This window comes from Pelobates fuscus, chromosome 6 (genome assembly GCF_036172605.1).
Source record: "Pelobates fuscus isolate aPelFus1 chromosome 6, aPelFus1.pri, whole genome shotgun sequence".
NCBI lineage: Eukaryota > Metazoa > Chordata > Amphibia > Anura > Pelobatidae > Pelobates > Pelobates fuscus.
In genome coordinates, this window is record NC_086322.1 from 76,624,538 (window position 1) to 76,638,296 (window position 13,759).

The following is a 13,759-nucleotide window of genomic DNA, read 5'->3' on the forward strand; positions in this document are numbered from 1 at the left end:
TATATATATATATATATATATATATATATATATATATATATATAAAGTGAAAATAAGATAGCACTCCCAGGACTTGTAAATAAAATAAAACTTAACTTTTAATCAATCAGCAGAAGACCGTCTGCTGATTGATTAAAAGTTAAGTTTTATTTTATTTACAAGTCCTGGGAGTGCTATCTTTTTTTCACTTTTTGTATTTTGCTGGACAAGCACCGGGCATATATATTTGGATTGTGGAGTGCAGGATTATTTTGCTTCGTATATATATACAAACACACAGATGCACACCCTGACACACGCACTCATACATACGCACACACTCATACTCACACACACTCAAACACATATACACACTCATACACATATACAAACACATACACACTCATACACATACATGTGATTTTTTACTTTATATCTCCAGCCACCCTCCTGTTAGCTTACCTTATGTGCCAGGAAGGTGGCTAGGAGTCCTGCTGGTGGTGGCAGTGAGCTATTCATAAAAATAACAAATGAAGCCACTACAAACCTAAAAAGAAAGACAATGCTTTTTCCATTAGCTTATAAAGAGGTTTTATCTATGTTTTACTCAAATGAAGATCGTCTTGGCAGTTCTTGGGAACCATCATGGCACACAAGTTCCCTTATGAAAATAAAAACTATAACTTAGGGTCTGTAGATGGCATTAGGAGTATATATGACATGCACATTCAATCCAAATACATGCCACATGAGTGCATGTAAGGACCAGTAAAGCATGGCTCCCTACTGTACAGCTATTCAACATAGTTACAGAGGTTTTTATAAATACTTACGTGTTGCCGACAGTCACAATAACCCAAATATTCAATACACCTGAAATTATGCTATGTTTTGTGCTGCAAAGGTCCATTTAAGGTTCTTTTAATTCCATTCTTTATATACTATTATTTAGTTTGGATGCACTTTATGTTTTAAGTTCTATATAATTTAAGGAGATATTATGAACTATGTATACTATATTTTCTGCTTTTATCATTTAGGCAAAATTAATGTATTTTAAACAGATAAATAGACATACCATGCTAAAAACTAGTCTGGTACATGTTATTCAACATATATGTGTAGAAAAAGCATACTAAGCAACAGTTGACATTCTAGAGCCTACGTTTCTTTGTAAGAATTTGTCAAATAAATAAATAAATATTTTAAAAAAATAAATAAAAATGAAATACATAGAAAGGTCATTCCAGCATATTTCTTATCTTCTATCTTTTGCAAACCAATTCCAAAAGCTTTAATTATTGTACTTGAAGATAAATGCAGTTCATGTGGGTTAGAAATGCTTAGAACTGCTCTGTGTACATGTTATGTTTCCATGGTACAAATTTAAAACTTCAGATATAGAAAGAGATACAATGTAATTATTTTTCTTTCATGAAGAAAAATAGCTTTTGGAAATGCATTTATTTGAAAAGTATGACAATAATGCAAGCTATTTAATGTTGTTTAGCTTGCATTATCATATTTTCCTCACCTTATATTGGATATTTCTTATTCAGTTCTTGTTATTTCAAAATAAGATTTAAATAAGATTTGCTGATCTTTTTCTTTTTTGATAATGTTGACTTTTTCGCTTTTTTTAGTTAATTCATAGATGCGTACATTTTGAAAGAAAAAACTTTCGACTTTCCAAATCATTGTGATACAATATATCCCGGTAGTCAGCAAAGAATATTTCATTGCTAAAATACTTTTAATTGCCTTGAATTTCACCTGTTTTGCATGCTTGCCTTTCAGTGCTAAACCATTTTTTCTGAGCTGTTTAACCCCTTAAGGACACATGACATGTGTGACATGGCATGATTCCCTTTTATTCCAGAAGTTTGGTCCTTAAGGGGTTAAAGAGGTCCACATGCAGCGATTACCCTGCAAATATCCCTCGCATAAGAATGTCCCATGTGTAGAGGACTTGAGGTTTATAGAATAATATTCAGATACCACATTGTTACTTTATCCTATTGCCAACAAACTGATCTCCTTTCTCCTACAGCTCTCTAGTGGTCAGGTATGGATCCCGGGTCTTATTTACATCACAAATCAAAGTGGTCTGGGCACACCTTGAGATTTTAGACTTGACAAAGGCTCAGGGTAACCAAAACATTATTGAACTCTTCTCCACTCTAAATAAAGAATGCCTTTTAAAGAAACCAACAGGTGTGCCCAGATAACTTTTTTATTACTATATTCTGTATAGGACATTGGTCCACCCATTTTGGAGCACCCGGCTGGAAGTATTTCCAGGATAATTTTCATCATTCATGCACCTGTAGGCAGGTGTTTACTCTCCTAATCGGAAATCCAGCTCTGTATGGAGCTATGATTGACCAATTCAATTATTTTTTTCCTTTGGCTATAAAAGAAACTCATTACAAACAGAACTGATATTAGCAGCCTCAAACTCTCAGTCTGCTCTTCTAATAATGCTGCAAAAGATGGAGTTACACCTCTAGCAGTTTTTTATGAAATGCTGCATAGACAGATTCTAGACCAGGGATAGGCAACCTTTGGCACTCCAGATGTTGTGGACTACATGTCCCCTGATGCTTTGCCAGCTTTATCATTGTACAAACATTATGGGAGGTGCAGTCCACAATATTTGGAGTGCCGAAGTTTGCCTACCCATGCTCTAAACAAAGAGCACTTTAAATCACGGAAGTCGTCATGGTGCTTGGAGAAACCCTTAATAACTTTCATTAATTTTTTTTATATAATCTTTGTCATAAAAATTAAAAGTCTTCTGGTCACCATATTTAAAAGGTATTTTTGACTATGGTAAAAGTTTGGCCATTTTCAGATCGATAAATCAGGCCAAAACAATAAAACTAGTGTAACATCTAAAAAAAAAAAACCTTCAAAGTGTAGAATAGCAAGAAAATAAAAGTAGTGGTTATTGCTTAAACTCAAGAACCGAACTAAAATTTTTAAGTAAATTCAGTTACAAGTAATTTTCATATTTCTGTATGGAAATGTATGATTCATTAAAAAGATATACATTTTTACAATAAAAAATATCCTTAGTTAAAGGCTTAGACTTTTGAATAAGCTCGGTGTTGAAAACTTGTATTCATAGTTCACTATGTATTATAGGCAATTGTATAGAGCTGATTACGGAATTACACGTTTCAAACTAAAATAGCTTAGCTATACTTGGGAAAATTTCAATTATTAGGTCATAGTAGCTAAATTAGGAACATTCTACAAACCAGCTGTTTTAGATTGTCTATTTAGCCAAATAAGTGAGCTTTCCTGGTCAATTCTCATCAATTAATGACTGAGTGTAAAACCTTGTAAAATAATAAATAAAATATTAACAATAATAAAAAAAAACTTTAACATTCCAGATTCCAAAATCCCAACTCTGCCAGATACAAAACAAGCAAATTCCCACTTTGACATTCAACCTTCTTAGAAAGCTGCTTACTTGGTTTATTTTGTTCACACAATAAAGAAGGTTTGAGTGAATGAGTGTTAACAATAAGTACTAACATGCACAGATCAAATGCCAACAAAGAAGGGACAAGGGACATTAATTTCCTTCAACATCCCCATGCTAGCTTGGACTGGCAAATAAGCTATTAAATGAATGCATCATCAATGCAGAAAAATAGAATTTAAAATAAGAACACAAGTACACAATAAAAAAGGGGGTATAGGCTCAGCGCTAGGTGGTCTAAAGGAGAAGAGAAAAGAGAGAAGCTGCAACCTATGGGTATGAGGTTCCCTCTAAAGTCCTCAATAAAGAATGTGGAAAAAACAAAATAATAGGTCGCGCTGTACAGAAATAATACAATTTAAAGGTAAAATGAGAAATATAAAATAGATAGAAATTTTACTCACATATAGATATACACTAAAATAAATATAAGAAAAAACGTAATAGTCCCAATATGTGGTGGATCCAATAGGCTGATGGAAACTTGATACTGTAGTCAAGATAGAACGCTGGGTCTTCTATGGTATAGGCAATCTTGGTTCAATGATGGGCATGCAAAATAGAAAGACAGGGAGACTCCAATAGTGCAGACTGTATTGGCATAAGAAAAATAAACTGAAATAGGTGTAGGGGAGGTATTTCACTCACCTATGCAAGAGCATGTACTTGCTCAAGTGTAATCAGCATTCAGTGGCGTTTATCCCCCACTGGCGGGACATAGATGCGGGTAATTCCTCGAAGTAAAAAAATATAGAATATAGTGCTCTAGTGGGATATAGTGCTCTATAGTGGGACTGACAGTGAGCACTATATTCTATATTTTTTTACTTCGAGGAATTACCCGCATCTATGTCCCGCCAGTGGGGGATAAACGCCACTGAATGCTGATTACACTTGAGCAAGTACATGCTCTTGCATAGGTGAGTGAAATACCTCCCCTACACCTATTTCAGTTTATTTTTCTTATGCCAATACAGTCTGCACTATTGGAGTCTCCCTGTCTTTCTATTTTGCATGCCCATCATTGAACCAAGATTGCCTATACCATAGAAGACCCAGCGTTCTATCTTGACTACAGTATCAAGTTTCCATCAGCCTATTGGATCCACCACATATTGGGACTATTACGTTTTTTCTTATATTTATTTTAGTGTATATCTATATGTGAGTAAAATTTCTATCTATTTTATATTTCTCATTTTACCTTTAAATTGTATTATTTCTGTACAGCGCGACCTATTATTTTGTTTTTTCCACAAGTACACAATAAGCTATTAAAACCGGAGTCATTGCTACATAATATATACAACATGCAACCTTTCTTTAGAAAAAAAACAACTGAAAATAATGGACTTTCCATTTCAAGCCATTTTATCACAGCTGCTATACCATTACCAGCTCTGTTTCAGCAACAGATGATGGAATCTAGAAATCCCATTAAAACATATTCTTGACTTTGAGCACAAAAAAAATGATATTCGAAGTATGACCTGTAGGCACTATGTCTAGTCTCACTTTGTCAACAAAAGTAAGAATTTACTATTTTGATCCTAGAAAAAATATTTTTTTTATTTCTAAACAGGTCAAACCAATGCTGTAAGAAATATATATAAAAAATATATATGAACTGAAAAAAACCAAACTTATAGGTCAACATATCAGCCCTACCAATTGATTAAACCTTTCTGAAAAATAATTATTGCTTATACCGAGGCAGTAACAGATATAAACTTTCTTTAGACCCCTGGACAATTCTCCTTGGATTGCCAATATAACCTTATTATCCCCTCAAGAATAAACTCATAACTCACCTCTTATCAGCTGCTAGATTCTCACTGGCAGCTGAATAGAGAAAAAAAACAGATAAACCTCCCACTGGAGATTATCACTTCTCTCAGGTTGGTATATAATATGTGGAAAAGTTAACTTTGGAAATCTAACATATTTCTGTTGAATTTACTCTGACTTACAAAGTCTGAATGGATTATTGGTGGAATTTAAAGATAAAGTGTTCTAATATTATTTTTTGTCATATTTTGCGTCTATAAGAAACACATTATTTTTATAGTCACATACACAAAACAAAATTATAAACGCAACACTTTTGTTTTTGCCCCCATTTTTGATGAGCTGAACTCAAAGATCTAAGACTTTTTCTATGTACACAAAAGGCCTATTTCTCTCAATCATGGTTCAGAAATCTGTCTAAATCTGTGTTAGTGAGCACTTCAACTTTGCTGAGATAATACATCCACCTCACAGGTGTGGCATATCAAGATGCTGATTAGACAGCATGATCATTGCAAAGGTGTGCCTTAGGCTGGCCACAATAAAAGGCCACTCTAAAATGTGCCCTTTTATCACACAGCACAATGCCACAGATGTCGCAAGTTTTGAGGGAGTGTGCAATTGGCATGCTGACTGCAGGGATGTCCACCAGATCTTTTGCCCATGAATTGAATGCTAATTTCTCTACCATACGCTGTCTCCAACGGCGTTTCAGAGAATTTGGCAGTACATCCAACCGGCCTCACAACCGCAGACCACATGTAACCACACCAGCCCAGGACCTCCACATCCAGCATCTTCACCTCCAAGATCGTCTGAGACCAGCCACCCGGACAGCTGCTGCAACAATCGGTTTGCACCAAAGAGTTTCTGCTAAATATGTCAGAAACCGTCTCAGTGAAGCTCATCGTCCTCGTCGTCCTCATCAGGGTCTCGAGTTGAATGCAGTCTGTCATCGTAACCTACTTGAGTGGGCAAATGCTCACATTCCATGGCGTCTGGCACTTTGGAGAGATGTTCTCTCATGGAGGAATCCTGGTTTTCACCGTACAGGGAAGATGTCAGACAGCGTGTATGGCGTTGTGCGGGTGAGCGGTTTGCTGATGTCAATGTTGTGGATCGAGTTGCCCATGGTGGCAGTGGGGTTATGGTATGGGCAGGCATATGTTATGGACAATGAACACAGATGCATTTTATTGATCGCATTTTGAATGCACTGAGATACCGTGATGAGATCCTGAGGCCCATTGTTGTACCATGCATCTACGACCATCACCTCATGTTGCAGCATGATAATGCACGGCCCCATGTTGCAAGGATCTCTACACAATTCCTGGAAACTGAAAATATCCCAGTTCTTGCATGGCCAGCATACTCACTGGACATGTCACCCATTGAGCATGTTTGGGATGCTCTGGATCGGCTTATATGAGAGCAGCTTTGCACAGCCATTCAAGAGGAGTGGACCAACATTCCACAGGCCACAATCAACAACCTGATCAACTCTATGTGAAGGAGATGTGTTGACTGCGTGAGGAAAATGGCGGTCACACCTGATACTGACTGGTTTTCAGACCCACCTGGATCCTCCTATACAGTGCAACTGCACATTTTAGAGTGGCTTTTTATTGTGGCCAGCCTAAGGCACACCTGTGCAATAATCATGCTGTCTAATCAGTATCTTGATATGCCACACCTGTGGGGTGGATGGATTATGTTGGCAAAGGAGAAGTGCTCACGAACACAGATTTAGACAGATTTGTGAACAAAATTTTTGAGAAATAGGTCTTTTGTGTACATAGAAAAAGACTTAGATATTTGAGTTCAGTTCAGGAAAAATTGGGGCAAAAACAAAAGTGTTGTGTTTATAATTTTGTACAGTGTACTTTAGGGTTTTGTTTTGCATATGTTACTTCTCTACTGTTAAATTATGGTACTGCAAACCCTAATTGTTTCAGTATAAAATGAACAATTTCAAATTTGTCTGTGAATTTACTACAAATGTCCACAACTTCATGGTACTATTTAACTCAATATTAACAAAAACTGAGCACCAAACAAGCAAATGATCAAAAATGGGAGACAAATACCCAAGATGTTAACCTGTCTTTAATACACTCTGATAATCATTTTGATGCTTATTAATTAAGCAATATACAATTTGTTTGTAAAGTAACAACAACCTCATCAAGAATGTAAAATAGAAATATAAAAAAGAATGCTTTATTGTTAAGCATTACAAACTTTCAAATAAAACAGGAAGTGAATGATAACCTGTAAGGGCCAATGCCAGTATGTCTATTGAAATAAATAGACATACTGAAAATGTAAACTAATGCATAGGATACAAATCATAGCCTTGTATTGATAACGCTGTAAAATGTGGCGGATAACGATATTAGTAGTATTATTCAATGAAACACATAGATACACAAACAAATTAAACAAATCCCTTGGCATATATATAACAGTTTTAAAAAGTTGAAGGACAAGGACTGTACAATGCCTCTCTTCAGTCTCTTCAGACATCTTTTTGCGTGTCTGAAGTGTCTATTTACTGCACTATCATTAACAATGCATCTGATATAGCAACAGGGAAAGCCTTTTATTTTTTAAATGTGTATATTTTTAAAAACAATTGCAAAATGAAGAGAAAAAAACAGGAAGTCAGAGATCATGAAATGAACCAAGTCAGTGGTAAGCTATTATAATGAATGTTGGTAAAGAAATATATGCATCATATAAATCTCTGCACATCAAGAGATTGAGAGAACTATGATACTTTTTTTCCCTTCAGTTTTCTCATTACATTCCTACCACATTAATTTTTGCAGCTTAAATTCCATGAAAATTAAAGTATAAATATTGTCATACACTATGTTAGAGTCCTTTAACTCAGGTCAAAAACTCCCCCCAATCAGTTTGGTGCATGCTCCAAGGGTTACAGTATCTATAAAGGGGAAACTCTTACCCTAACATAGAAGCTATATGGTTTTACTGTTGCTTCATGTGGATCCAGCCAGCAACAATTTCTAGTGGGTTATGAAGAACAAAAGAAAAGAACAGCTTAACTCAAATTTTATTTCAGAAAACACTATGTGCAGGGCATAGCATAAACCATTGAATGTTTTTCAAGCCCTTCTGGCACTTAATCACAAGTATCAAAACCCATACCTTGCAGAAAAAATATTCAGACCCTTGTCCATTATTATAGAAAGATAGGATATTTGGCAATTTAAGTATCTATTTTATTTTGTATTTTTAATTGCCAAAATGCCACTGATTATAGATACTTTTGAGTTAAATTTCAGACTACAGTTAGCTTCTGCTTAGAGAATGAAATAAATATTAATTAATTTATTAACTGACTCTCAGCATACAAATAAATATGAATGCAAATTTATAGATATTTAAACAATGGTTAGCAACTTACCAAGTTGATAAAAACCACCCTGTTTTATAAGAGACTACTAAACCACAGCTTGAATTTAAAGCTTATGGTCCTGTGTGGATCCCCCTTTAAAACATATAGCTACTTAAAAATCAAACAGCATTTTTCATAAGGAAATAAATTATTATCCTGCTTATACCTTTAGGGAGTCAGAGAGCAACACTAGACATACGGTGATGTACGCTTGAGTTTGCTTGTTGTATTCTCTGCATGCTGTGTAGGACTCCCAAGCCACAGTGGTTTAAGAATTGATGTGCTGACAAATGTCAATATTTCTGTTATCCATCACTAAGGAAAGAAACTGCAGGAGTCAGAGAAGAAACTGAATTCAAAGATATTTTTAAGGACAGAAGTATGTGCTTTGATGATTTGCTGAAGTACTGTACTGGTTTGACATGTAAACAAACATATGGAAAAGTATGTGTATGTATCAATATATATATATGTATATCTATCATGTTTTCAAATACGGTATAGGTGGTAATATAATCTGTGCAATTATTTACAGTAATAAATAGGAACTAATGCATGGATCATCTTCATGCAGTTTGCGAACCCTAATCCTAGCCTGCCTTGATTAGTGGGAGTTGAACTCCCAACCCACAATTGTTGTCATTTTAATAGCAACAGTTAAAAAAAACGCCACCTGTGACTGTAATTCCCACCGGTGTGGGGTAGACCTAGGTCATATACATCCTCACACAATCTACAACACATTAATCTCTATACTACAGTATCACTAAATATTAACCCCTACACTAAAATACTCTAGCACTTAAAATTAACCCAAATGCTTCCAAAACACTAACCAATATCCACTACATTACCTTAACAATTACATTAACACAAGCCAAATCCTTAAATACCATGTAATATAAAATATATATAACAGAGAACCAAGTATTAGTGGATAATAAGTACATCTTTTAGTTCTTGAGACATTTATAAATCACTTAACTTCTGGTTTAGATTTTTTTATTATGATAATATTACATATTTATGTTGTTTGATCGTTCATGAATATGCATCTTTTAGACATTTAATTCCCATGTACCTCAGATTTCTAAGTTTGTGTTAGAAGCAATTTTATCTGTGGCTTATATACTGGTAGGTGATAATTACCTGCACATACATCAACAAGTTAAATTAAGTTAAACTAAATTTCCAATCCCTATATTTTAAAAAAGAAGGAAAGTTTATTGCCTGTTTGCTGTCTCTTCTTGGATGGTTTGCAAAAAAAGTAGCAAATTGCTGTTTTTAAATACCCAGTCTTCTCTTCTTCTCTATGTTCTTTTTCAATGGTTCAATTGCTCTATAATATATATATATATATATATATATATATATATATATATATATATATATATATATATATATATCAAGTAAGGTGCACTCACATGACTTTATAGATAAATCTTAATGTTTTATTGTGCAATTATAAATCTGAAAATGTGTCAACGTTTCAGTCCTCTATGGGACTTTTCTCAAGACAAGTTTCAATGCCAAAAACAGAGTTTAAATGGGTGAAATAAACATAATGAAAGAGTGACTATGATGCAAGGTGTGTTACATATTCAAGGAAAAGAGTGGGAGAGTGAGTGCTGGATCCATGTGCATATATATGAGAGAGAGAGAGAGAGAGAGAGAGAGAGAGAGAGATCTCAAAATAATTAAATGTCAAAAATGTAGCTTGATTTACTACTTACTGACTTGAATAAGTAATTTGCATATGTACAGTTTTTAAATCTGATCCTGTCCAAATCTTGGACCTGTCCTATTACTTAGCAGGGCAGCATCATTATTATTAGTTAGGTTGTAGTCTATCATGTTATACACAGCCAGGAGCAGTGGTAAAGACTAACATTACTCATTCTAACTAATCACTAAGCAGGAATAGGCAAGCTGTTAAACAGCATTAATCATAATAGCACTCTCTTTAAGACACTGTGTTCAGAAAGTGGATATTGATCTTTGCCCTTTATATCAGATTCTTTTGTTCTCTTGTAACTATTTTGTACTTATAATTTAGTTTGAGTAAATTTTTCTCTACCATTTATTCAGTGTACTTTAATTATTATTACTATTGATCTATCTGCCATACATTTATTTTTACATACTATTTATTAAAAAACGACTGACGGTTTACTAAGCAACATTCCAATCTCAGACCAAAAGCTTTAAACATTTCCCAGATTCACCTATTGATGTCATGTGTTTACAATTTTTCTTACCATTGTCAGATCTTTGCAGTTTGCAAAGAAAACAAGCTCTACCTTGAATGGTTTTTGGAAGTTATGTAGTATGAATAAGTATGTGAATATTTCAGAACAATTGCATTCTCAATCCATTTTTTTGGAATCATTTTTTTTATTGTATGCTATGTTTGTTATTTTCCTGAGCTCCTAATGTTTGCTGTGATCTGTTCATTGACACAGTTTCATACATGTAACATAATCATCTTATAATATTCAATAACTCCCCCAAATCCATTAGGTAGCACTGTATTGCATTTTATATTATCCTTCAGTAATATGAGGAATCCCACTACCATATCCATACACACCCCAAGAACCCAAATATAATTCCAGCTGGTAAATATATTAATTGTTTCAGCTTTCCTTGAAATGGTACTATTTATATTATCTAGAAAACATTTATTTTAATATTCTCATTAATGCTGTTAATGTATTATATAAGTATTGTAGTATAGATAAACAATATCATGGAATCACTCTTTTGCAATTGAGTTATGTTGTAGATATGCTATGCATTGTAAAGAAAATAAATAGTATTCACTAAACATCATTGTTTATATTTCTTCCAGATTCAAGACCTTTGCCAGATGTAGCCCTGACTGGAAAGTGTACTCGTGAATGTGATGAGTATGGCCACTCTGACTCATGCTGGATGCCAGTTCGCACCTCACCTGAAAGGAAACAGAAGAATCAGCCAAAGCTCTCCACATTCATGCCAGTTGATGAACGAGATAGCCAAGAAAAATTGGCCAATGGAGAAGTTTCACTTATGGGGGATCGCAACAGGAATCTACTCAACAAGAAGTTATCATCGTACGAGACCTTCAATGCCGCTACGTACAGCAAAAGTGATGAAGCCAATCCAGAGGATATTCCCCTTACACAAACGGGGGAGTACAAGCCATCCCCAGTCAATACGTTAACTAGAAGAGAGGTCTATCTGTAAGCTATTTCAAGCCACAGGGTTCTTTTATGTAAAAAAAATAAATAAAATAAAAAAAGCTAGGGAATAAGGCAAAACTTTAAATTGTAACAATAAATCTCAGAAATATGAGGGGCCACCAAAGAGACAAAAGCTTTGCCTGCCACTTTTGCCTCCATATCAGGCACCTAATTATCATGTTGGCTTGACTATATTGTGATGTGTAGAGAACATTGTTGTTATTTGCATGTATAAACCCCTTCACTGCTATTATTTTCACTAAATTGATGGTTGTAAGTTTCTCTTATGGTTACTGGCCTAATTAAGAGAACACAGAGCACAGCTGTTATTCTTATGCAAACGCATGTAATATAGCACTCAAATTGTGTCTGAATGTGAAATGGCTTATTAACCCCATGGAAATCAGAGGATAACCAACACATTGATTTTCAATACGTTGATCAACTTTCTATCTGAGAGGATTAATAGCAAATGGGAAATTATAAACATATAAAAAATGTATATGTTATGTATCTAAAACCAAATGAATAAGCACTTAAAACAGATTTTTTTTCCCTAAATTGTTTTTATAATTTTAGACCAATGCCGGTAACCATTAAAATGCCATACAGACATAAATTAAAATAGCATGTTGGATTTTGGCTTACAATAAATTATAAAATATTCGTATTCCTTAATAAATAATACATTATCAATCATATTATTTACAACTTTGACAAATACTTTTGTTTATTTTCCAGCAAAAGAAAAAAAACTTACTGTTAAAAAAGGTCAATAATTTTGTTTATTTTTAACACCAGCGTTCTGGTTTATCATGGGATATTTTCATATCAGTGGGATTTTGTTATCATGGCATAGGGTGTAAAAGTAGTATTTGGCCAAAGATTTGACAATAATATAAGATGTTTGAGGCAATAAAAATTGCAAAAATAAGATAATCAGTTTGCACTAAATTATATAAACATATGTAATATAGTATGGTATATGGTAAAGTATATTTAAATTAGCACGTGTTCCTTAAATCAGCTTAATCTTTATGAAGTTATTTTGAGTTGATAAGTCCCAGTGCAGAAGGATGAGACTCAATGCTTATTTTGAAATGTTCAATTTTTTTTTAACCCATTGAGGAAAGGTGGTACCCAGGGACTCCTCACCTCAATTTTTTTTATTATAATAAAATAGCTTTGAGAGAAGAATGTCCATTTAGGTTAAGACAAAGCAAGGATTTAATTTAAAATGAAACAATGGCGTGCCTTTGACTTTTGTCAACACTTTAGCCTGGTTAAAAATATATCTTAAATTATTATATTATAAGTATTGCAGTGAAATAGGCAAATTACTCAGAAAAGTCCCTTGCTTTAATGCAAATCTTTAATTTTATAATTATCAATATTTTACTGAAAATATCCAAAGGATATTTTGCATAAAATTTCAAATTATATAGTGCAATGTTATAGAGATTACAAAATTGTTTTACTTCTTAATGAATAATGCAATTATTTAAGTGAGGAAATATCTAAATTCCAGCTAATTGAGATGAAATGCCAATAGAGATACCACCCCAATATATATATATATATATATTTCCTTTTAGATGTGTATAATTATATTACCAGCTAATACTAAAAATTATGATAAGGATTACAGTTGAATTAATTGACAATGTAAGTAGAGTTCAAATAAAAAAAAAATTAAAATCATATGCAAGCGTTCCGAACAGATATATTTTCCCATTATTATTTTGTTTTTGCAACATTTAAATAAAATAAACTGGTAGATTATGGAATTCTGATATATACCCTTTGCCAAAAATGTATTTATTTTTTTCTCTTTGGCGGCCCTTATGCCAT

General features: G+C 33.7%; 1 protein-coding gene across 3 annotated transcripts in view; it reads left to right on the forward strand.

Annotated features, from left to right (window-relative positions):
- Positions 1-12,545, forward strand: part of PCDH7 (protocadherin 7) — a 673,255-nt gene extending 660,710 nt beyond the window's left edge. For 2 of the 3 annotated variants that reach the window (XM_063457857.1, XM_063457855.1), the window contains exon 3: positions 11,536-12,545. In XM_063457857.1, the coding sequence (XP_063313927.1) occupies positions 11,536-11,912 (377 nt within the window). In that variant the 3' untranslated portion in view covers positions 11,913-12,545. The remainder of the gene's footprint in view (positions 1-11,535) is intronic. The other variant, XM_063457859.1, reaches the window with a different exon arrangement.
- Positions 12,546-13,759: the final 1,214 nt, after the last annotated feature.